Source organism: Aphelocoma coerulescens, chromosome 1A (genome assembly GCF_041296385.1).
Source record: "Aphelocoma coerulescens isolate FSJ_1873_10779 chromosome 1A, UR_Acoe_1.0, whole genome shotgun sequence".
Classification (NCBI taxonomy): domain Eukaryota; kingdom Metazoa; phylum Chordata; class Aves; order Passeriformes; family Corvidae; genus Aphelocoma; species Aphelocoma coerulescens.
Window position 1 is genome coordinate 57,646,853 of NC_091014.1, and position 26,342 is coordinate 57,673,194.

At 38.9% G+C, this 26,342-nt stretch overlaps 1 protein-coding gene across 3 annotated transcripts in view; it reads right to left on the reverse strand.

Annotated features, from left to right (window-relative positions):
- Window positions 1-25,561, reverse strand: part of WASHC4 (WASH complex subunit 4) — a 39,226-nt gene extending 13,665 nt beyond the window's left edge. For all 3 annotated transcript variants that reach the window (XM_069002962.1, XM_069002961.1, XM_069002960.1), the window contains exons 1-21: window positions 25,429-25,561; window positions 21,431-21,570; window positions 20,296-20,349; window positions 20,114-20,179; window positions 19,899-19,944; window positions 17,446-17,513; window positions 14,685-14,767; window positions 14,210-14,252; window positions 13,583-13,686; window positions 12,820-12,940; window positions 11,232-11,355; window positions 11,006-11,133; window positions 10,248-10,408; window positions 7,943-8,069; window positions 6,487-6,612; window positions 5,068-5,175; window positions 3,217-3,363; window positions 3,031-3,110; window positions 2,044-2,149; window positions 1,194-1,310; window positions 134-302 (exon numbers count right to left, since the gene is read on the reverse strand). In XM_069002962.1, the coding sequence (XP_068859063.1) occupies window positions 134-302; window positions 1,194-1,310; window positions 2,044-2,149; window positions 3,031-3,110; window positions 3,217-3,363; window positions 5,068-5,175; window positions 6,487-6,612; window positions 7,943-8,069; window positions 10,248-10,408; window positions 11,006-11,133; window positions 11,232-11,355; window positions 12,820-12,940; window positions 13,583-13,686; window positions 14,210-14,252; window positions 14,685-14,767; window positions 17,446-17,513; window positions 19,899-19,944; window positions 20,114-20,179; window positions 20,296-20,349; window positions 21,431-21,570; window positions 25,429-25,489 (2,179 nt within the window). In that variant the 5' untranslated portion in view covers window positions 25,490-25,561. The remainder of the gene's footprint in view (window positions 1-133; window positions 303-1,193; window positions 1,311-2,043; window positions 2,150-3,030; window positions 3,111-3,216; window positions 3,364-5,067; window positions 5,176-6,486; window positions 6,613-7,942; window positions 8,070-10,247; window positions 10,409-11,005; window positions 11,134-11,231; window positions 11,356-12,819; window positions 12,941-13,582; window positions 13,687-14,209; window positions 14,253-14,684; window positions 14,768-17,445; window positions 17,514-19,898; window positions 19,945-20,113; window positions 20,180-20,295; window positions 20,350-21,430; window positions 21,571-25,428) is intronic.
- Window positions 25,562-26,342: the final 781 nt, after the last annotated feature.

Sequence of the window (26,342 nt, forward strand, 5' to 3'; positions counted from 1 at the left end):
ACACACAGAAGGATGAACTAAAATAATGCTACCTATTTAGTTAGGAAAGTGTGGAAAGAAGTGAAAAGATATACAAAGCCGAAGTATAAGAGATGAAAATAACAGAATCAAGGAAATGTACAACTCCCCTCACCTTTTATGTCAATGAATCGATTGAAAAAACGTATTGGGTTCAGAAAGAAGAAGTGAGCCAGGTCCTTCATGCCAACTCTGAAGGGGTTTCTGTCATCCAGCTTCAGGTGTGTGTGAACTGATAAGCGCAGGTCCTTTTCTATCTCTTTACACAATTTGTCCAGCAAGTGCTATTCAAGGAAGTTTAAATTTAAAAAAAGAAAACCCACCAAAACCCCAAACAAGCATACAAAAAAGCAAACCACAAAAAAATGGTGATGTTCAGTGTCCATTTACAATGCTTAGTTAGCAGAATCAACACTCCTCTCCGCAGATATGTGTAACACTGATGAAACTAGTGAAGAAAGCTTTGCTTTGATAGGGCCACACAAGTCAAAGTCAATAAATACTTGGGAACCAGAAAGATATTCATTTCCTGTGCTCTTGTTCCAGTACCCAATGGCAAGAAAAAGTTACACAGTTCAGAAAAGGTAAAGGTGTAACTACTCAATGCCATCTTTTACATGACTAAAACTTCCACAGGAGTTTAACACAACTTACACTCAAGTATTCTCATTTCTCATTTTAAGGGGAACTAGGCTTAGGGCTATCTATCTAAATAGTAAGAACTAATTCAGTGAGGAAGAGTCTTGCAATAAGAAATTTGGTCTGATTTTCTGAATAATCTGTAATGTTTGGTCTTGAACTACTCAAATAAAAAGCATAGTTCAAAGGTTAAAAACTAGGACTTGGGAAATCCAAATTTGCATTTTCTTTGTAAAACCTCCTTCATAATTCTAGATAATAATTCAGTCAAGAGGCCATCTGTATTTGCAGACCCTTCACTACTTAAAGCCATGCATGCACACTAAGAACAGTAACATTTATTTTAGGCATTCATCCAAACAGAAGCTAATCTGGCAAAAAGCACTCCTCTGTCTGCACAGTCAAATCTGTAACTGAAGTTTTGTTAACTTACATAATTTAGAGTGCAGTATTTTCATGTTCCCAGCCAACACAGATACCATTAAAAATGGTATTAAAAATCATCAGTCATCATCATCCTAACCACAACCAATTACCTCATTGAGCACTTCCATGATTTCTTTGTCATAGCATTCCAGAAGCACCTCGTAAGATTCCAAGTGTCTTGCATGCATCATAGCAGGTACACAGTCCCGTAGTGCACTAAACATATACTTATTTAAAAATATGTATTATTAACAGATAGATATATCACCAGCACTTCAAACAGAGTTCAAAGCTAACAAAAATCAGAATCATTAGTCTTCCCATTTTTATTAGAAATGGACTTCATAAACCCTACTGAAGTGTCATGTCCTTAATCTGAAGTATTATTTGCTGCTGACTGGAAGATCCTAATTATTAGCTATTTCATCAGGAATTATTTGCACTTTATTCATTTCAGTACTGTACAACCATGGAACAGACGATTGATTTTTATCAGGATTATCATGCCAAAGCACGATTCACATCTGCAGCAAGTACATAGTACTTCAACAAGGGGAGAAGAGATGAGGGGTGGAAAAAGCTACAGGACAACTATTCAACACAGAATCACTGAACACAGTGATCCTGTTTTAGAAATATGTAACCACAATGACAAACAAAGGCTTTTAATGCTGAAGTCTAGCAGGTGTTCATTTCAAATTAGAATGAAGAGAGGAACAGAGACAGGCACAGAGATACAGAATTAACAATAGCAACCTGAGATTGTTTTAAAGAAATCTAACAGACAGATTTAGAACAAAGATTGCTTTTATATCCTCCAGACTGAGAAGAAATGTCTGACTCAGTAGGAGCCAGGGATTTACTTTTTGAGCTTTCCCTTTAAGAGCTTCAGTCTAAGGTTTATCGTCTCTTCATCTGAAGCTGTCCCAACAGTTAGTAAGTTGTAACATTACTACTTACATGTAGTCTAGCAGAATCCACTGCACTTTCATAGACATCATCTAAATAGATTGGAAAGACGGCTCGATGCCAGTACAAGAAACAACAGTCACATTGTGCCCGAATTCTGGAATAAAAGATTAATTGTTAGACACAGATTTGGAAGAAACCATTCTTCTAACACAGTGAGTGTGTGTGTTTAAACTAAAGACAAGTGCATTTCAGGCCCAAGTTTTACACCATTACTTTAATGTTCCAGATGCACTGACCTTCAGAAGTTCCTTGTTAACGAACTTTTTATTTCTTTTCTTTCCACTAGCCTATTTATAAATAAAAAGTACCTGCTTTAGTGAAAAGATTTACTCAGTCTCTGAAAGACTTCAATCTTACATTACAGCAAAGTCCTAAACAACCACTTTCTTATTACATGCCTTAATTAGTAGCCTAGAGATCAAACATACATTCTCTAATTTTCTCCTGTGAGTCAAAGGAGAAACAGGCCTCTCCCAATACAACTTGTCTACATTATTCCCAGGATTTTATCTCATGAGTCAACCACTGAAGGTGTTTTTCTCTTTCCATAAAAACTGCATGGAACCCAGATATTCACCTGGTTTACAAATGGCCAGCATGCTATAACTTGAGTGTGCACTGAAACTACAGCAGCAGTAAAAACATGGTGTCACATGTGAACTGACAGCCCAGTCTCCCAAACAGACTGGTACTAACTCATAAATTTTGGGGTTAGGTTAAGGGGAACACCTCAGCTTATCAGTCATCCAAGAAAGTGATAAAATTTCTAAACAATCAACAGTCAGGTGAAATATAACTTGCCCAAAGACAAGTGAGCTTCAGACCTAACTCTGGAATTCTTTCTGTCCATCCCTGGTCTACAAAACATGCAAAAATCCCCACCAGCATGCAGAGACCAGATTTTGACATTCATACAGTGAAGATCCAGCTCCCCCAAGACACTGCTGCCTTCTATATACTGCTGCCACTGCTTACCTCTCTGTGAGTTCACTGATCAAGTCCAGTTTTTTCAGAACTAACTGAAGGGGAATAAGTTCTTCATCTTTAAAAGTTTTCTGTAGAAACGAAGAAAAAAAAAATAAACACGAGATCACAAGATCTTATTTTTTCATAGGACACTCTACCAAACAAATGAAGGGCTGGAACAATCATGGCACTCACCATCTGTGTTCCCACACTCAGTGCAAGGGAAACAATCAGGCGCCTCTGTTTCGTACTTGGCCCATTTAGGGTGTTCTCAGCCAACACCAAAGCAGAGAGGACATCCAGGCGTTGCTCACTGTACTTTTTATCAGAAATTACCCTTTTCTTGATGACAAAAAGACACAGAAATTCAGAGAAAAGTTACCTAAGCCCAAAGGCAATAGCTTACTATTTCTTCCCAAAGCTTGTGGACTTGTCATAAACTGAGTATTTCTGCAAACAAGTTATGTTTTGTGAACAGAGGTAACTGAATGCAGATTCACTTACTCTGTCAATTCAGTGATATTACCTATCTATACACTTGGAATATGTGCAGCCAACGTGGACATAGGGTAGGTCATACAGTACACAAACACTGTGCAAGTTGCATGAGAGTGCATGCCAGTTTTAGTTCTAATGGACATGTAATTTAAATTTTTAATCAATGACTCCCAGTTGTTGATAACAAAATTCAGTTTAGAGATGAAAAGCCATGAGACATAAACGTGGTAATAACAACAGCTTACAATTTTCTACAAACTCTAATGGACCAGGAAGATGAAGTGCAAACTTATTTGCATGAACAAATGAAAGGAACCAAGTGTAATGGCAAAAAAGTGGAAGTCACAGATGTATTTGTGAGTAGCAGAGGGACCCAGAAGAGGAAGTTTCACAAAAAGAGTTAAATAAAACATCTTCCACACGTTTTGTGTGTTCAGTATGAAGCTCCTAACCTCATCTGCTGTGTGTCTTAGACCTTATACCACTTAGAAACAAAGCAGAGCAGATAAAAAGAGCAGTACTAATGGATCCTTCTATTTACCAACATTTGCCTTTTACATATTTTCTGATAGTCAAAATATCAAGGATGGTTCACATATGTGTTCTTTCCAATATCCTTCAACAGAAGTCTTAGCATATTTCTATGCATTTAAAAATAACTGTAATGTAATTACAGATATCATTTGAAAAGTTTCTGAAAGTCATCTATATATATATATGATATATATGTGTGTGTGTGCTCTTTGAAGAGAAACAGTTTTTCTTAGTAACTTTAAAGTTTGGAACCTCTTCAGTTCATGCTATTCCTGCTACATATATATATCTATATATAAAGTTTTTCATAAGTACAACTATTTTTTTGCTTACCCTAGAAAATATAGAGATGCCAGATACATAAATTGAGATTACAGCCAAATAAAAAGGAAATTTAATAGCTGCACCAGTAACAATAGCATACATCCTTTATAATTCTGCTACTGAATGTGATGAAAGAATAAAACCAATCAGTAATACATCAGAACAGGCATACTAAAGTCTCATTTTCCCATTTGCCCTGAATTCTGAAATTCAAGATTTGATAAGCAAAAGAAGCCATTTTATCCCACAGTGAAATAGAGAATTTATGCCCACAGTAGGTTCCTGTAAGCCATCATGTACTGCTATTTTGCCAAGAAGACAAAGACTTAAATAACAGGCTGTTTGCTTAGACCTGCAACAGATTGCTTTATGAATGTGCATCAGAAAAGAGGTAAGCAAAGGTCAGTTTGTGAAAATTCACCAGAAATAAAATCTAAATAGAACACAAGAGGAAGATGACAAGAGATGCAGCAGTTTAGAGGAAGAGGGGAATCATTCTTGGTCAAAAAACAGATAACCATCTGTGCTGTACAGTTTTCTAGGAAGAAGCTTGGAACTACAGGAAAGCTTATAAATCTCTGGATTACAATAGAGCATTACACTACAGATTTTGAAAAAATATGAAAAATTCTTTCATTTAAAACTACTTAGATAGGAGGAAGATTAATTATTAGAACTTGGATTACATACCTTGGCCACAGAAATAGAGTGAAGAGCCTGATACTGCAGATGCTGTGTGATGTGTGTCACAGAGTCTGCCACAACCATGCTTCTTCGGTAAAACATATGTTCTATTGCCTGAAGTCAATCCCAAAACACATTAGTTCATGTAGCCATCAAAACTGCTGCCTTTAGAATCTGTCTTTATGTGTGACTCATCCACACTGCAAATACAGACTCTTTCCACTTTGTAATGTGCTGTTACTAGCATTTACAATTAACCCTTAGAAACCAAGAAAAACTTTTTTATGCTCCTCAATAGCTTGGTTTAGGGTTCATTTAAGTTTTGTTTTGGGTTTTTTTTTTTCAGTTTTGTTCACCACTGCTTCCCAAATTTATCCCAAAATAGAGTACCTTTCTTTTGGAAAAAATACCAGGAGAAATGTGCAGTCCCCTATCTGGGGAGGGACAATCTCCCATATACCAGTATAAACCAGGAATCATCCACCATACCAGGAAAGCAGCTTGGAAGGAAAGAACCTGGGGGGTCCTGGTGGACAGCAGGTTGAGTGCAAAGCAGCAATGTGCCCCTGTCCCAAAGAAGGCCAATGGTAGCTTTGGCTCCAATGGACAACACTTTGCTGGCAGCTCGAGGGAGGTGACCCTTCCCCTGTTTGGCACTGGTTTGGCCACATCTGGAGTGCTGGTCCAGTTCTGAGCTCCTCAGCACAAGAGAGACATGGACACACTGGAGACAGTCCAGCCAAGAGCCATGAAGATAATTCATGGACTGAAGCATATCGCATGTGAGGAAATGCTGGGAGAGCTGGGACTGTTCAGCCAGTGGAGAAAAGGCTTGGAGGGGAATCGTATCATTGTACATAAATACTTGGAGGAAGGGTGCAAAGAAGATGGAGCCAGGCTCTTGTCAGAGGTGCCCAGTGACAGACAAGGGGCAATGGGCACAAACAAACACAGAAGTTTCCCTTTGAACATCAGGAAACCCTTTCTTACTATGAGGGTAACCAAGCACTGTCACAGCCTGCACAGCCTGGCTGCCCAGAAAGGTTGTAGAGTCTCCACCCTTCAAGATATTCAAAAGTCATCTGGACACAGCTCTGGACAACTGGCTCTAGGTGTCTCTGCTTGAGCATGGATAGGCTGGACCAATGACCTCCAGAGATCCCCTCCAACCTCAATCATTTTGTGACACCAACTAAGGAAGCCAGTTAGAAGCTATGAATAAAAAAAAACCCAAAACAAACAGACAAATAAACAAAACCAGTCCTAGCCCTCCAAATCTATTCTCTAACCAAACCACTCACAAACAAGAAGCCATGCATGCAAAACCACTTCCCATCACAGTTTTTTTTTTTTTAATATGGGATATTTGGTCAATGTTCTCTGTAATTCCTACATGAAATAAACAATTTTCATCCAGTGACCTACCTTCAGAAGCTCTACAAGTCTGCACAGGGCTTTTACTGAGGTTTTGGTCACAGGTTTTTGCATTGACATGTAAAGATTCATTGTAGTTTTAATGATGGTGCTAAGACTGTATGCATAAAGAAAACCCTAAAAATAAAATGAATACGAGGGGAAGAAAAATTAAAAATTAATATTTCCACAAGTCAATAAAATAAATCCGCTCTGTTTTGTTTCATACATGACAGACAGCTAACTTTTGCCCCTGCGCAACAGAGAGCCTACCACTCCACTAAGCTAAGCAAGCATGGGATCCCAAAGCTGAATGAGACCCTTTTATTAGCAGACACAATGAAACTGCCTATGACTCATTAGATCATCTGATTAACCTCTTCTAAAGCCATTCCAATTAAACACAGATTAGTGAGTTAAATAATCACAGAGCCTCAAAGGTGTAACAATTTCAGTCTATTGTAAACCAAACCATCAAACAATTCCCAACTCACCAAGAAACATCCCATCACAAAAACAATCTAAACCTTCCAGATTCTGTGGAATAAATACACTGACAGTATTTACACAGTTTTACACTTTCTAAATAGAAATGTCCATCCCACAATAAAGATACCAGCTCTACATAAATATATGCTAAGCTTTTAAATACAATGCTGATTATATACAACATGACAAAAAATTATTAAACTTATTTCAAAGAAAAAATGGTAACAATAAAAAAAAGAGAAAAAGAGACTAGGAAAAGACAGCAAGTGGTGTAGGAAACTCAGTTCAGTATGGAACAAATTTTTAAGTCCATTGCAACTAATTCAAATGTAAAAACCACAGAGCCTAGTACATGCCTGTTTTTAGCTGAAGAATATTCAAGATCATGCTTTTTTCACACACCTATTCTCATCAAATTTCTGTCAGGCAGATAGATACTTATAGAAACCAGCAAAAAATAAATTCAGAAATAAGATGCATCTTACATTAAGACTACATGCTGTTAGTAGGCCAAAAGAAAACCAGCTGTCTCGGAACGTAGTAAGATTCTTGCAAAGTATCATCACTAGGCAAAGCACAACGAAACAACACAAAACCTTTACTGGGAGTATGTATTGTCCTAAATAAAACTAAATTAGACACTGGTTCAGTCCACCCTACGTACCTCATGACTCAAAAGGAAAGAAACCCAAAACCTTTACTACAAGAAAATGAAGCTTTCTTGGTTTCCTAAGTCAAGAGAAAAATCCAAAATTCTAACCACTGAATATTTAGTCGTAGTCCCTTTCCCCATATTCTTTATCAAAAGACCTTTTACAGATTTTCTTGGAAGAGTACTGGGCATTAAAAGTTTTATAAGAATTCCCACGCTGTGAAATAACACACCAATGATCACAGAACTCCTGTGATTTCTTTTTATGTTCAACAACTTGCACCAAAACATCAGATTGCTGCACCACCACATGAGAAGACTGCACACCTGGATGAAGACATTGCAGCGGTTAGAAAGATCTTCAGAAAACTTCATCGCACGTTGCTCCTTGGACAAGACAGATTCCATTTTTGTCATCCACGAGCTCACAAAAACATAGTATGACTGCATATCTCTGGGGAAGGAAACAGAGAATGTTGCTCACTTCAAGTAAGAAGATTATGAAGATTTTCTTTTATTTCTTTCCAAAACCTTAAGTGTTGCAAGGGAAATATTTTAAACCTTCAGTCCCCAAAATAAAAACTCACCATTCCTAAAAGTATCAGAACCCTATACTCATTTACATTTTAATTCTCTGTAGGCAAGGATTAGTTACTCTGCCAATTATATCTGTACAATGAGTCAAAAATCATCTACTTTTCAAGAGAACACAGGGCCCTCTTAGCAGTGCATATAATACACTTCCTTAAATTAAAAGGCCACATAAAACTGCTAGAAAGTGCTTTTAAACACTAGACAGAAAAGTCCAACACTGGTGCTAATTTTTTTTTCCTCCAAGTTTGAATTTCTGCTGCTTACACACACCCACAAACACACACACCCACAGACAAACAAATATAACTTGTCATTACATCAATGCCAGACTGGACTGCTCTTAAGTAACATAATTCTATAGAAGTGTATCTGCTTGAATTACACTAGTTGTAATTAAATGGTTAATTAGAGCTAAACAGAGAATCGTGACACTGCAATACAGCTTCTTACAGCAGATGTAGCTGGGAAGTATTCAGGTCATCGATTCCATTGCCAAAAATTATACTTCTAAAGAGTCCTCATATTCAGGGAACAGTCCAATAGTCCAGGGCAGTGCAAGAATTTGTAAACAAGCAAGAAAAGGTTACTTGCACGATTCAAATCAGCAGATGAAAAATCTGGATTTTATTACAATATCCTCAAAACTGTGTGTACAAAGTAGGGCAACAAAGCTGGAGAAGGAGCACAAACCCTGTAAGAGAGCTGAGGGTGTTCAGCCTGGAGAAAAAGAGGTGCAGGGAGACCTTACTGCTCTCGACAACTCCCTGAGAGGAGAGTTTAGTGAGGTGGGGTCTAGTCTCTTCTCCCAAGAGGAGGTTTAGATTTAATATTAGGAAAATTTCTTCACCAAAAGGGTTGTCAAGCACTGGAATAGACTGTCCAGGGAAGGGGTTGGGTCACCATTCCTGGAAGTATTTAAAGATGTGGGCCTTAGGGACATGGTTTAGTGGTGAACTTGGCACTGCTGAGTTACAATTGGACTTGATGATCTTTGAAGCCTTCTCCAAGTTAAATGATTCTGTTTCTATGAAATGTATTTGAATACCCAGAAGTTTTTCTCAACTTTTTCTTAATCTTAAGACTCGTACCACTGCCCAAGACCAGAAGCAAAGCAGCAGTGCAATTATGCCCTATCTAGGAATTGAAGCCCAGGAAAGAATTAAGGCCAGGAAAAGGTGGATTGAAAAAGAAACAGGGCAGAAGTGAAAATAATCTGTTAGAGAATCAGGCACAGAGCTGCTTTTTCCCCTTCCCCCCTCCCCTTCAACTCAGTTCTGCCAGCTTGCTTATTGCACTGGAAGTCAACATGCAAAATGTAAGTTTTTACTGCCATTCCACAGACCCCAGTCTCTTACTTTCTTCTTTTATTCTGAAACATACAAACCTTAGCCCTGTTATCTTCCTGTGCAGTACACTTGTTCTTAAGACTAACAGCTAAAAATATTCCATCTCATCTTTAAGCATATTTTAGAAGAGAAAGAGGTGAGCTGCACACTACACACAGAACACAAAACAAGAGAGGCTTTTTTCAAATACAGATAATTTCAAAGACCATTAAACAAGCAATAAAAACAGTCACAAAGGAAGAAATGGTTGCAAAGAAAGTATCATCACCAAGCAGAGGAGAGCTCCAGTATAAGCCTACTAGCAGCTTACCTCCATAAACACATAGAAAGCAGAGAGCCCTAATAGAAAACAAAGCATCCCAGGTTACTAGACACTAGTTTAAAAAACAAAAGGGAATTTGAAAATATGGAAACAGAAGTAACTGAAACAAATATTCAGAACTGCCAGGAATACTGTTATTTTGGTGTAATAATACATATTTTTCTGAAAGCATGACATGAAAAGCAGCTTAGTTTTGGCCAAAACATTTTGCAGCAACACTAACACACACTCACTGCTGCAGTGAAGTGGAACAAGTGACTAACACCACTGAGAGACACTACACAGCACGTTACTACACTGAATGAAAAAGCCCACGTGCTTATAACATAATTGCCAAACAGCTTCATGAGGCAGTATTTAGGAAGCATACTTGGTAAGTGTCTGTGCCCTCTGCTGTAAAAAGTTCTCCCTTTGTGTTTTAACTGTATGAATACTTTTCTTGTCCAGTAGTTTGGCAGCAGCTGGAATCTTCTGGATCAGAAAGTTGTCAGCAAACCAGATAATGTTAGCTGTTAATGTAATGGCTGGTACCTGGGAAGAAAAGAAAAAAAGGAGGAGGAAATACTACCACTAAACACAATTAACACAGTTCAGTTTATTTCTGTGTAACTGTTTTCTACAGAGTATTACATTGATGTTAAAAAAAGTTTCCCTAGATGTTTACTAAGGACACCGTGGGCAAAATTATAACCACTCTCAGTGATTCTAAACAATATTAGAGACTTTAATAATTTCTTCACACCATCCAATATGAAAAAGTCCCAGTCAACTTTGCACTTAGAGGTCTTCCAAAACAAATGTTTACAGCCAAGGTCAAAACCCACAGCATTTATTCAGCACCAGAGTACTCATAACTCAAACAGTTTTTTGTCTTCAGTGCCACATTAATCTTGAGAAGAAAGATTTTAATAGAAATTGCAAGTTTATTTTACCTTGCTGCTATGTGAGTGCACAAATTTTATACCATCTTTAAAAGAAAATGACAGGGGGGAGTTATAAGAAGTACAGAATTCTTAACTCTGCTCTCTGACTTCTTTGTGTTCTTTCTTTTCCCAAGTCTGTCCCATGCTATGCAACTCAGAAAATTACCTGCTTCATTACTGAAAGACAAAAGAATAAAGCATTCACCTTTTTACAGACATCCAACAATGACTTGTAAAATTTCTTGTCTATGGTCCGAAAAATCTGAAAATGCAGCACAAAGAGGCCACAGATCCCCACGTATTTATCTCTCTGGTCAATTTCTGAAGGTTCACCTGAAAAAATATACCTTTGTGAAGTTTACTCCCACACAAACAATATAAACAATTTTGGACACAGAGAAGCTGGCAGGAAAAGCATGAGCTTGCATTACCGAGTTTGGCTTCAACGTTTGCAAAAGCTGTGCGAAGAGTATGAGCAAATTCTTCAGCAAATGTGCTGTTCTTTGACACTGACACTCCACCATTTAAAGAATCAAATTGTTGCTCTATACAAGCCTGAGTAAAAAGGGGGAAAAATATTAATATATTAAGATAATGCCATGAGATTTGGACCTCAAAAGACTACTGATTTTCAAGAGAATACTAGAAAAGCACATTTATTTAAGACTAACCTAAAGCAAGCCTTAAACTTCTACAACATACAGATTCTTAACTATGCTTCCATTTTTAAGTATAAAACCAGAAAATAATTAAAACACTCTTACACCTGATATTCAAAGCCCCATTTTATTTATTTCCCCATTTCCTTTAAGGAGCATTTTTAAAGAAACTATTTGATGTGCTAGTGCTAAGAAACTAGATGCATATTTGTATTATCACGTTATATGTTACTAACTGTCCTTTAGCAAGATTATCACACAAGTTTCTTGTAGGATGTGGCTCATGACCTTGTAGCATAAAATCACACACTACTGCTGGCAGTTTAAAAGAGCTCACAAAATCCCATGACAGTCAAAAAAATAGAGGTACATTTCATACTTCCCAAAGAGATTAGAAATGTCCTTAACAGGACTGCATCCAATCTTTTAAATGAATTTTAGGAAGAGGCATTTGCAGGACAGGAGGGGAAACTTCCTGAATGAATACCAGTCAAATCCTACTGATGTTTCAAATATATAATGAAGTCTTCGTACTTATACAACATTAAGGAAATAAAACATGAAAAATGGATAGCTGGTAGCAATGTCCTTTGAAAGAATAAGCCAAAGTGTGCTTAATTATTTACCTACAATTTTCCTTTTGAAGGCTTTTATAGAACAAGCCCTTTTCCCCTATGCCATTTAAGATGTAATGGCATGACCTGAGCAACTGACTCTGCTTTGACCAGGTTCAACAACATTATCCTCTGCCCACTGTGCCACAACATCCCATTTCAGTGTCTGTAACATACACTTTTCTAAAGAGATGGATTCTTGTATGAACACATTTAATTTAACTGTATTGAAAATGTAATAAAATCCTTCTCATCCACCTGTGCCCCCCACATGTTTCAGGGGTATGTACCACCACAGTGGTCCCTAATGGCAGCAACCTGTCTTGTATGCAACAAATGACAGGTCACACTCAAAATATTTTAAAGATCACTGAAGTCACTAATTGATTTGCAGCTAAATTAAAGACCTGTGCTATGTAAACCTGCTCACTATTATGTGGACAAAAGCAGAAATCTGATAATACACAGTCCTAATGCCAAGTTGTCTGTGTTTCTCTAGTTTGGCAGAACAGTCTGCATTTACTGCTACCATTCAAAGCTTGGCACAGTTCAAGCACATGAGAAGAGCAAGAAAGGATCTCACAACAGAGCCTTTTTTCTCCCAGGCACAGATGCAAGAGCCAAACTCACACATCGCTGTAACCAGAACAAAAACAAAATACAAACAAACAAACCAATCATTCTGAAAAGAGTGGTGCTTTCATGTAAGCTTCCTCTATCATACTGGGCAATATTAAATTCATTACCTGAAATATCATTCCATCAAGTAACTGGCATTCCAGTTTTAACAGCAGTTTTTCAAATGGTTTTAGTTTATCTTCTTGAATCCCAAACTTAAAAGGATTGTGATGGACAGATTTCAGCAGCCTGTAAGGAGTAGGTGTGGAACATACACATAAACGTGCTCGCATTTTTATCCTACCCTGAACTATATTAATAATAGATTTTGATTCCCCACACCTACCCTTAGCAGCAACCCCAAAATTAAAAAAAAACAAAATAAACAAACAAAACCCCCAAAAACCCCATAAAAATCCACTAGGTCTGTATAAGCGATCTGTATTTGATTAACTCCCATTTATTTGGGTTTTCAAGGACACAATTAATACTCCACTAATTTAGCTACCTTTACAATTGTTGACTCTTTAGCTTTTACTTAAGGTACGATACCTTCTTAAAGCTGTATGCCTATTCCCATGGTCAATATGGATAGGGATAGTCTTAGCTCAGTTCTGTACTACATTTCTTACTGAATATTCTTTAAACCCCACCAACTATTATATTGTTTGCCAAGATGCTTACCCTGCACTGAAAATGTAACATTCAGTACTTTAAAAACTTACTGATACTGTTACAAGGACACCATGGGAGTTTAGCCCTGTTCTTCACTGAAATTTCTGGAGAGACTACCAAAATCCATGTTCCCACACTGACTTTCTTGTAACGTACACAGATGCACATGCTTTTATCTTTTAGGCTGTGGGAGTATTTGTCACATCAGAGACACACCTCTTATACATGGTCCAGTGCTCTTTCAGCGTGGCATGATTGTCAACTATTTCATCCAGAGTGATCAAGACTGTGAGCAACTCTCCTAGATGCTCATACATTGCCTGTTTTTGCAAGGAGAAAAAAAAGGAAAGAAAAGGACCATAATTATTAGAAAGTTTACTGCAGTCATATGTGGCACATAAAATTTCAGTTCCTTTCAATGTATTTTCAGCCAACATGGTACCAGCTAGAGAGTTAAACAGGAGATTTTGTGGTTTGGCAGCTTAAAGATTTTATTTGCAGTGACACAAGGAATATTAAAGGGGTCTCTGCACACAAACTAAATTCCCTGATCTATCTTGACACTGAAAGCATAATTTTTAATATTGTCTGTATGCAGAGGCACACATTGCAATAACAGAGCATGCAAACACTTCACTTCTAAGAAAGCTAGAATATGACAGACATAGAGATACCAGGCCTTCCCACATAAAGGCCACAAAAAGCTGATTAATAAAACTTTTAAAGGTGATTCCAAATTGAAAGCTGTCTTCAAAAGTCACTTTCATGCTGTTTTTCTCAGGATTAATCATCAAGACCTATATATACGTTAACACAAGCAAAAGAGTTCCAAATCATTCCCACCTGAAAATGAACTCCAGATGTCTCTATAATTTTAGGTGCATTCCTGTAAATAAAATAAATATTTTAATGCCTTTTTAATCTTTAGAGCAGCTCGTATTTATCATGGCTGTTCTGTGAAGAATATATGCCAAGATTTACATTTTAAAAATAGACTGTAGAAGTGATCTGATTTTTAATCTATGTATCAAGCAACAGGAGGAGTATCTCAAAAAGAGCAAGGATGAAAAACACAATATTTCTCAAACATAAAGACTAAAAATGACAAATAATTAAATCCTTGCATCTTATTATATGCAAACAGTATTTTTTCTGAAAATAAACCAAAACCACTTCCACAACCATTTATGAAGCCCAAACTTGCACAGCAAAGCACTGTATCTCTAATTCCAAAAATGACCATGCCTTAAATAGAACATTCATATTTTATACATTTAACTCTACATAAAAACAACACAGCATTTTAGGGAATAGTTACTTGTTGCTGGTATACAGAACAGCTAGCTGATGCACTACATTCACCACCACTTCGTAACATCGGGTAACAAAGCAAGACAGCTCCTGAAATACAAGAAAATAAAATGCATATAAATGCATAGATCCTCCTCATACACAAGTTATCATTACACCTAAAATATCAAACATAAACTACAGAGTTTGCAGCCCAAGCTCCAACTATATCCGTAATCCAAGTCAGGGGACAGACCTACAGCAGGATGGAAAACATCCCACTAACAGTTCTGAAAAAGGATCTGAGGCTAAGCTAATGAACTACCAAACACAAGCTTCCAGTACAACTCTGACAGTTTATACTATCAGTTCAATTTATCAAGGACAGTAAAGAAAAGACTTGGCAACAGAGCCCAAGTACTTTCAGGGACACTATCCCTGTTAGCAGAGGCTGTGCTTTTTCCCCACTAAGATTTAAGAGTCACACTCTGGATGCTGCTAATAGCCAAGTTCAAATTAGAAATTACCACAGAAGCCTGTACCTACTGTAAGAGTGATAAGCCACAGAATACTGCTTTAAAACAAACAAAGTCAGTGTCTTTGAGAGGTTTGCCTGACCAAGACAGAACTTCAGCTCAGTTACATTACAAAATGAGTAAGAATGTGTCAAGTCTGACCATATAAAGGACTATTTTAATTTCTACAATGGATTTTAACAATGCATTCCTTGAACAACAGGATAAATGAATGTGAGTTTCCCTTAACTGCAATAATACCTGCTCATTAATTTATCTTATAAATGCCATCAGGGAAATGTCAGTGTGTGATGAGTCTAGCCAGTCTGCACACAGATGGCTTTATAGCAGACAGCCCACACTGGCTGAACAGCCAGCCTGCCAGGAGACTGGCTAACAGCTGAATTGTGTCTTCCTCTCCATCAAAAATAGATCTTATTTGGGCTTCTGCCTTCTATTAGTCACCAGTTTTCACAAAACATTACTTCTTATACTTGTACTGCTCTAACAAATGCAGCTGAAATAAGCCAACAGATTCCAGAGGAATGGATTAATAGACAGCTGAGATCATGTTTCCTGGGGAAGCAGCACGAGCTGCCATTTTAAAATTTCTGGAAAGTAGTCCAATTCAACAACACATGCATATTAGCAGCTACATAATACAGACAAGATTGTAATTTTAAACTAATGTTTCAGAGCATTATTTTGATAATGTTTTTAAAAAATTTTTCACCTAGCAAATTTGAGGCTACTGCAGCTAGCTAATCTAGAAAGCTCAGAAGAGCCAATAAACCAATACATGGACATTAGCTCTATGAAAAATACTTTTCACCTCTTTTTGTCAACTTCTTATTTCCACACCACCCCTGGGGATATGCTTATAAGAGTGACCAGAACAGCATTTCCTAAACTAGGGATATAGAACACGAAACAGATTTCAGAGAATATAGCTGCTGAAAAACAACAAACTTCACAAGCAAAACCTTTTCCTCATAGCTTTACCCTAAATAGCACATATCTGTTAGCACAGTAAACCCTCCCTTTGGGATAACATCCTGCATGTCCCTTCCTTCCCAAGTTTTTCAACAATTCCTAACCCATCACAGCACAGAAAGTGGTCTCAGAAGCAATACTGCTGTATTTTTGTGTAGTGTTTACCCCATAAATATGCATATCAGCATAAATCCCTTAAATAAACAGACTTATTTTACAGAGTTCATTTGCAATGCACATAGAAATCCAGACAGCCAGAGACCCTGCTCTCAGCTTCCACCTGCACAGAGCATCCTAGATCTGAAAAAACACAGATGTACAATAGCCCCACCTGAGAATCACTAAAAGGTCTCAAGCATCTGCTAGGAAAGAAACAGAAAATGAAGGATGAAACCTACAAAGTTGGTAAGACAAAGAGCTTGGAAAATGGGGAAGAAAACCCAAGAGATCCTAAAAACTCACTGCAGTTCAGCATGGTAAAAAGTTGAGAAATTACTTCCTACAGCATTTGACTTGTCATGACACAGTAAATGATTACTGCCATCCTGCTGTACAGCAAGAACAGGAATTTTAACTCTTGTTAAAACAGAATTTGTTTAAACATTCTGGAAGCTTCCTCTATATTCTCTGCTTCAACACAGATGTTTCATTATAGGCAATATTGCATAAAAATAGAAACACTTTTGGAATGGGACAGTCACTTAAGTTACATTAAGGACAAAAAACTCCACAACAGACTGAAACCTAAGAGCACAGGAAATCCTCAGAAGACGAACAGATCCTGTTTTCATGCAAAGGATCCTGAACAACCAAGCTGTATAAGAAATAAGTGTTCTTCCAAAAACATTTGAAGGAGACACAAGCAAATTTTTTCAGGTACATACTTTGATTTTGCTTTCTTCTACCAGCTAAAAAAACCCAAATGTATAAAACAATTAACCCATTTCCAGTGTTCAATGAACACTAAAACTTGCTAACCAGACCCATAAAAATAGCTATCTTTAACATCAGGTGAAAGCAACCTCAATTTATCTTCTCCTACTGAAATCTTTTAAAAGTAAATTCTAATTCCTTCTCTCATTAGATTTCCAGTACAAAAAAATCCCTAAACAATATGTGATATGTCAGCTCGTTGTGACAGGTCTGCAGGCAAAACATACTAACATATCAAATGACTGCTATGCCTTTCAGCAAAATGCAAACAGGATATGGAAAGTTAAGTCTATTTTGCAAGTAAAATTAAGATTACAATTGCTGTCAAACAATCAAAACATACTCTACCTGTAAGAAAGAAACAAATCTTCCCATCTGTATTTGGCAATCTCCCTCCACCATGCTGGAATCTGTGGCTTAAAAAGAGAAACATTTGTCAACACTTTCTAAAGCCTGTGTTGTACCTGTTAAATTAATGTTGAAGCTTGTCCTCCAAGCCATTTGTCATACAAGTAGAGTGCACTGTTATAAGTGTATTGATGGAGCCTCAAAACCTCTTAATTTTGCTGTCCTAAGGTGGACTTATTTTTGGAGTTTCTTTTTCATTAAAAATTACATGGTCTATAAATTAGATACAAAGCTGGGAAAAGTCTCTTCACCTGAAAAAGAATAAAACCCATAATTCTTTAAAGGCATATGTATTATGTAACTTCATATAAATGTTTCCATTTTTAAGAAATTTGCATGAAAATACTAGGTATTTTTCTTGCAAGAAACATCCAGGTGTGTTTTATTGAAAGAATATTCTACATGATTAACCAGATTTTCCTACATATTCTTCTGCACAGAAGAACAGGCTTACCACCATAGCTTCACAGCATTATCAGTATGACACAGAACACAGAAATGCAGTAATTACATCACCCATGCCAAACTGTTTCAGTCATCTGGAGTGGTTTGAACATCACCTGACAAAATACTGTCTTTCCATTGTGACAACAGATAGATGCTATAGACTCGAGATTTTTCTTCTGGGTCATTCTGAGCAAAAAAAGCTCACTTAAAATTACAAGTTTACCTGCCTAAGGAATGCAGGTCTTCTTGCTACATAAAATATATTCTTTTAGAGCTGTCAGAGATTAGAGTCTCCATGCTTCTCTAACATGGAGCTTTGGGACAAGATACTAAATATTGCATTGCCTCCTCTTTACACATCTTGTGCAAACTTTAATCTCTTCAATGTATGTCCTAAAAAATCCCATCCAACTACCTAAAGTTCCTAGACCTACCCAATGCAAAGACAAGACGAGGGAAAAATTTTCTTTACAGAGATGGAACAAGCCAGCACAGTATTTGTTTAAATTTCAGCCATCCTTGAGCCAGTAACTTTGCCAGTTGTTTAAAGTAAGCAAGCTTGCTGTTATCAAAGCAAGTGCTACAAGTAGGGACATGGAAATAGAGAACATAATTTCTCCATTTCCACCTAAACCACAGAAGGCTGACCTCTCAGTTCCTGCCATTCCCTGCACAACACCCATCAGGAACAAACTGCTGCTGTAGTATGTTAATCTGCTACAGTCTGACTTTTTCATGCTAGAGACATGGAAAATTCTAAGGGATTTCCCAGTACCATTTTGGCAGTGTATGACTTTAAAATATTTAAAACCATATCTGATAAGACATGCAAGTCTGCTAAGAAAAGAAGGAAAAATAACCACCACACCAAAAAACCTCCCATATAACAAGCTAACAAATCTCCCACTTTTCCATGCTCCTTAACCACAATAGTCATCTTATGTAACACCTAAAAGAATGTTAAACAGTCCTGAGCTCAAAGATTTCACATTCCCTGATATTTCCATCACACACTCTCATCTCCTCAAAAGCTTTAAGGATGCCCTTTTACAATACTACTGTGAAAAGGCTTTCCCTCTCTTTCAAATTACTGAAATAAAAACAAAGTTGGGTGCTAGGTCTCTGAAGCAACTCTTTAAAATATTTAGTCCTTGTGACCAAGATCTGTGCTTATTCCCATACTAGTAACCCTTCAGGTGGAAGCTTAAGGCCAGTCATTCAGGAGTTACCAGTTTAACTCCAAGACAAAAATCAGCTTTCACCTAAAGCAGGGTCTCATGATTTGTGAATTGACTTAAAATTACTTGTGCCCATCTTATGCCAAGGTCTAAATATGTGGTGTGAGTTACCTGCTCTGGAAGGGCAGGTGACATCAACACACTCCAACTTGTGGAATACTAATTGCATAAATGAAGAGGTCAGGACTTTGGTCAAATTATTTGTTAATGGTTTCATTGTTTTACTACAATTAAATCACAGAATTATTGTTTTACTGCAACCAATGTCAAATCTAGTCCCAAAACAAAATAAGTTGGTTTAGGATATGTTTACATGTAAAAAACATGTTTTCAATGCCATACCTTGCAAAACAGCTGCTACAGTAGACAAGCTGTACATAAGATATTTAATACAACCTCAGCAGCTCACACTCCCTACTTCCCATGCAAATAAGGCTGCAACAAAATTTCCTGTTAATGTAACAATACTTACAGCAGGTAACAAGGCTTTTCAGATAAACCTTATTATTATCTTAGGCTAACTCAGGACAGCTACAAGACACTAACATGTATCCCTATCCCCTCAAAGTTCTCTATTCGGTGTGCAATAGTTAAAGACACAGAGAAAGCATGTATCCATATTACAAAATTACAGTTATTGTAGCATTTAATATAACCTGAAGTAATAACACAAAACTACAAACTTTTACAGTAAAGGGAACTACTTACCTCCTTCTCCATAAAACAAGAGGCCATTATAAAATTTAGTTTCTGCCTAACAACAAAAGCAGAAATTTGTTTTTTAATAAATAGGATATATGTAATCAAGCTGCAAAAATTATTTAGACATATCTTGTTTCTTTACTAATAAAATTAAATCTACATATCAGCTTGCCAAATTGCAAACCTTTTCATATACAATAATAAAAGTCAGCTGAATTTACCTCATATTTTAACTTCTTGATTTCACAGCAAAGAGCAGCATACACAGTTATAACTTTGTTTAGAACCTAGACTCAAAGCAGGGGGAAAAAAAGAAAATCACACAGATTACAAACAAGTTCACATTTAAAGGGCTTGCGTTGAGGTTGAACAATTTTTTTTCCATTAAGCATAAAACACTTACCTTGTTTTCTGTCTTTATGAGCTCCAGTAGGGAGGACTGTTCATATGGCAAAAGCTAAAATTAAAACAAACAAAAAACCACAAAACAACCAAACAGAAACAACAAATAAGCAACTTTAGAAAACATTAGTTAAAAATACATTTATCCAACTAGGCAAGTATTCCCCCCAGTTTAATCTCAAATAGGGTCAGTAATAAGAGAGCCACAATTGCACATTACTGGCAACCTGCACTGCAGGAAACCTTCACTCTTCACCTTTACATGGGAATACCTTTCCTTTCACTCTAGGCAGACAGGCAAATAACTAGGTATATTACATAGCATTTATAACAATTTACTTACAAAACTTGAAAAGCAAAAGCATGGTCATTATGGCATATGTAGGAAAAAAAACAGCCCAGGAAAACTAAAACATTAATTAATAATCCCAGCTGCCAGAAACAGGAAGCAGAAAATACATCTGTATGCAGGCACTGACAATATGTACTTAAGTCAGCCTGATTTTGACTAGTGCATAAACATCCAGTACTGTGGTGGCCCTACACATAATTTATTCAAATTATTCAGACAGGTGATTGCTTGAGAGTGCATCTTCAGCACAGACAAGTTTCATATGGCAACAAAAGCGCTTTTAAGTTATGTCTGGAAATTCAGTGAAGAGGGAAAAATAATGCTCCTCAGAGGAGAGAGAACCTGTGACCAAGAAAACAGCCAATTCTGTACCAAGGCCATGAGGTCAAAACACAACCTAAAAATACACACACAGTTTGCTCTACAGTTTTACAACTATTACTGCGCTCTCCTGGAACCCCGGCCCCAGATAAAAACACCACCAGTCACAGGGAAGAAGTCTGCTGAAACCAGCCTTCCCAACACATGAAGAATTGGAAATTCATTTAGCCTCTGCTAGTATCCATAAGACTAGAAAATAATAATATGAAAACATCTTCTCTTATGATATGCACCAATTTATTAATTACTTGATAATTAAAGTCATATGGGATAGGTTTCTCAAACACAAAAGTAAAAATTTTAAGAGCACAAATGCATCAAGCTTTTACTGCTGAGGTTTTGAAGGGAAGAACGAACTAGGAAAGTAACAGTTACAATGTATATATATTAAATATATGAAGACCTTCAAAGCAATGGGATCAAGACTGAAGTCCCAAACATCTCCAACAGAGTCATCCAAAGCATCTTCAATTCTCTTCAGCTGAGATGTATACTCCTCAAGAAATTTTCCATAATTCTTCAATTGCACTTCAGCATGAATTTCTGAGAATTGATAACATTTGTACAGTTTTATGGACAATTCAATAAACTACAATATCAAAAAACGCTATTCAAAACATTTCATCTGTTGCTATTCAGCTTTAGTCCTGTATTCCTCATTTAGCTGTGGCAATTTACTTTAATAAAATGCAGCTTTAATACAAAAATCTTATTTCTCTAAAAAAATCCTATAACTTATTGTTGGTTTAAAAGAAATTCAAATACTACTTAAAGAACATCAAACATCTAAGCAGTACACAGAAAAGTTTTTATTTTAAGGTACATGTATTGTCAAGCTAAGACCTTAACAATCACATAATTTGCTGAGCAAAGAAATGACTGTAGAAATTGTAACACAGCAGGTGACTCTACCCCTCAGTACATATGCATTTATATAAGAACTTTGAGGCAATGTGTCTAATCATTTCAGCCTGAGTAGCAGCTGAATCTCCAGCAATCCTCTTTCCACTTCTCCCTCCCAGTGAGCTATTTGAGCATTACATGGAAAGCTTATGGCTTTTAGTCATTCCTTCCCCCTTTCAAATTCACCCTCCTCAAGCAGAATTTTTCTTCTGCTGGGCACTGAAATGCACAGCTGTGCTGTTAGTGTCAGAGGCAAGTAGGTTCAAAGGCTAACATTCAGCTGGTCAAACACCAACAACAGTGGTCTTAATTAGCAAAGTAAATGTAAAGGCAATTGGTGCAAAGAAAAGTTTCATTCTCTCTATCCTGATCTTTTTTTCTTCCCATACTAAGATGCTCCCCACTCCTCCCCAGATTATACACAATTACTGACTTAGCTGCATAATCTGAACCACAGAGTAAATGATTATAGTTCAAGGCTTCTACACTCAGGAAGAACAATCCTTTTTCATGTGAAGACTGAAGTGTCTTCTCCATAATTAGATAACAAATCTAACAGCTTACAATCTTCTGTTATTTGTTGAAAACAGGATTATCTAAAAAAAGTTAGAGAATGCAGGTCAACTGAACAACTGAACTTTTCTTACACAAGAATTCAACTCTTACATAGCTTTATATGTGTCCATTTCAGCAAGTAGACTGGCCTAGAAAGTTAAAAATAATATATTCTTTTATTCTGCATGTTCAACTTCTTACTCATCCCCATTGCAAACAACTGAGCCAAATGGTAGCTGTTGGCTACTTCAGTGGGAGAGCTGAATCAATTATCATTTAAACATTTTTTGCAGAAAGAAAATATCTGACTGAGGCACTGTACCAGGCAGAAAGAGAGGAATGAATAAAGACAAATTAATAAGGAAAAGATGAAAAGGACTACATACAGGGAGGTTGAGACTGAGAAGGAAAAATGACTGCAGTGAAGACCTGAATTAATTTTAAGATAGTACTCTGAAAGCAGCAGCAATGCCAACCATAAAGGCACACAGACAGCAAAGCTCACCCAAGGAGCACAGCACACTCTCCCACATTAATGGGCAAAGATAGGGCACAAGCATAGTCAAGATCAGGAGACTGAATTTCATGTAGAAAGATGAGCAAGTGAACAAAACACTCTCCATCAGCAGCACTCCTGGCACTGATGCGTAGCCCTTAAGTTGCATCATCGTATTATCCTGTTCCATCAAATCCATCTCATCTTTCAGGTTCTTTCCATGCATCTTCTGCAAGCTCTGCTGCAGCAAACCAGTAAAACACTGATAGATGCACAGCCCTGCTGAATGGATTTTAACCAGCCACCAAGCCAGCTTCAGTGCTTTACTGCTAGAAAATCTGGAGTAGGGGAGATATTACAGAAGTGTGCTGTGGTACTTCCCCAAACACATCTCCTCCTTTCACACAGAAGACAAACTAAGAACAACAAAACTGACAGTCATTGGGGCTTTATAGGAAGAAGAGAAAAAACTTCAAAGTCATACAAGAGTAGGAAATTGGCACTGCTGTTCAAATCAGCTCCCTATGAAACAAAAACATTGAGTATTTGAGCCCGTCTCAAACAAAACCTCACAACAGCACTCTGCTAGAGATCCACAGACTGTCCACCTTTCTAGCAGACAAATGATGGATTTGAACAACACTACAGCTCATTAAATACTTCCAAATACTTAATTATTTATAGCCATCAATTTGTCACCTTGTACTGATCATCTATAACACAAGAGACAGGTGTGAATCATTTCTCACTTTCTTAGTGAAACAAGAGAGTGAAAGCTCTTAGCTAGCCCGAGATAGCCAGAGTTGCACAGATAAAAAATTACTTGGAGATGAGGGGAGCTTTCTAAGATGCAGAACATTATTCCTAAATAAACTGACTCACACAGATGAAGAAAATGAAATCATAGAAAGCAGATATCATCCTTTTCTTCAGAGCAGCAGACATACTTCATAAGGTAGAATGTGTTTACAATAAAGTTTGATTTAGTTTTTCCTCAGGTGATAAAACTAAAGCATTATAGTTTGAACAATGCAAGCACAGATCCCCCACCTTAATCTTAACTTCTTCCATAAAATCAGCAATATCAATATTCAATGAATTCATAGCTCACAGGACTTGCAAGTGCCGTGGCCATACATATGTAGGACAGAGATGTAACAAACTAGATTTACTTAGTATCTTATGCCCTCAGTTGAGAAAGTTGTAATTGCTAAGTGTTAGTGACACAAAGTGAAAGTAGACAACAAGGACAAAAAAATGCCTTTCAAATCACAGGAATTTTTTTTGGCTTTTCTCTAGAAGGCTGTGTGCTGTTCTGGATGGATGATCAGCCTGTTTGCTCACCCTTGAGATGGTGGTAATGGGGCATATTAAATTTACATTAAAGTCATGTAAATTTCTTGGAGCTGCACTTCATGTCATGGTCAAACTAGTGGAGATCTAGCATTTTGAGTAAAAGCTACATTTTCCTCTCCACAACTAGAGAATTGATAAAAAACTCTGCTCAGGACAGCTTCAGTTTCCACTGAAATCCAGACTAAATGAACATGGCATAAACAGTATCACCCCTTGGGATAACATTATATGTGAAACAGTTGGTCCATGAGTGACATATTTTCACAGCAACACCTGGTATAATTAATTTGGCACAGTTCAATTTACAGTGTGTATTACAGTGTGACAGCCATATAAGTTCCCTGTTTAGAAACTAGGTCACCTCCACAGGCTGAGTAAAACGTGGATTTTAACGGGCACATGAACCCACCGTGAAAGATTTCAGCATCACAAGGTCTTATTCAATTATATTTTAGAGGTGAAACTGCAAGTGACCGCCCGACTCCCGTGACAAGAGCCTTTACCAATGAAAGCGGAGTACAACTAACTGCTTACAACACATCTTGACGTGACTTCTCTGGATAACCAAGGAAGCCGCTGCAAAAATTTGTGAGCCCCGAGAAATGACCGGGAAGGAAAGAAACACCGTCCCCACGACAAGCCCCGTTCGTGGAAGAAAAGAGAGGGTGGCACAAGCAGCCTGGCCCTCCCCGCCACACGGAGGGCACCGCAGGCGACTCCCCCGAGGGAGCAAAGGATGAAGGGCTGGAAAAGCCACTCCCCCCCACCCCCCGAAACAACCCCGACAACTACGGAGAGGGTGGTGGGAGGAAAGGTCACAGCGGCCGCCCACCCCCGCAGGCCTGGCCGCAGGGGGATCAGCGCTGGGCTGGCGGCAGGGGCAGGGTCCGGGGGGAGCCGGGGAGGGCGACCCCGCTCAGCTCCCGCACTGCTTCCTCCTTCCTCCCTCCCTTCCGTTCCCGGCGGGGATGCAGCGGGGGGGTCCGGGTGGAGCAGGTTCTGCTCAGCCCGCGCCTCCCCCCGCTCCGAGGCGGCTCCCGCCGCACCCGCCCCGCCCGGCCCGGCCCGGCCCGGCCTCCGCGGGCGCTCACTCTGCGAGCCGTCGTCGAGGCGGTCGAATTCCCAGTCCGGGGAGAGGGTCTCCAGCGCCATCGCCGCCGACCCCGGCAGCGGCCGCCCGGCCGCCCCTGACTCAGGCGCACGGGACTTCCTGCCCCGCGCCCGCGCCGCACGCCGGGAAATGGAGGCGGAGGGGGAGCTTGGGCTCCGGGGGAGGAGGCGGGACAGCGCTGGCGCCGCTCCGGCGCCCCTCCCTGCCTCCCTGCTCCGCTCCCTCCGCCCGCCGCCACCGGGGGTCGGTGCCGGCCGGCGCTGCCGCAGCTGAGGGGGAGCGCGGGGGAGGCCCCGCGGGGCGGGAGGCGCTGCCCGGGTGCCCGCGGCGGGGCAGGGAGTTCGCTCCCTCCCCTCTTACCGCCGACCCCCGGCAGCTTGAGCCGGTCGTGCTGCTGAGGCAGGGCCTGCCTCGGGGGCTTTGGGATCTGTTCTGCTTTTCCCCTGGGGCTTGGCACCCCAGCCCCATCCCTCTGACACTGACTCCGCACCTCTGCCCGGCTGCTGGCAGGAGGGAAAGCTCTGCCGGCTAAAGCCGGTATCGTGACAGTCCCCGCAGCCGCTCCAGCGCTTCCCCTTTCTGGTGCTGGAGGAAGGAAGCTGTGCGAGGAACTGTCCCAGCTCTGGGACGGTCTGGAGCTCAGGGAGAGCTGCAATTAGCACCCGCTAATCATCCCGCTGTCATTTGTGGTCACAAGGGCCATGAGGTACTTACCTGCGTGCCACGGCTTTTCTTTATTTCCAGGGCCCTGGGGGGTGTAAGATCAGACTAAAAATAGAAGCACTTGGGATACGGAGAGAAGTAGCTACTCAGGGCCATTAACAGCGACCACAGCAATTTCATTACCTCCGCAGAATCTGTAGCATCAGCAGAAAAGGAAATGGCTTTCAAAAG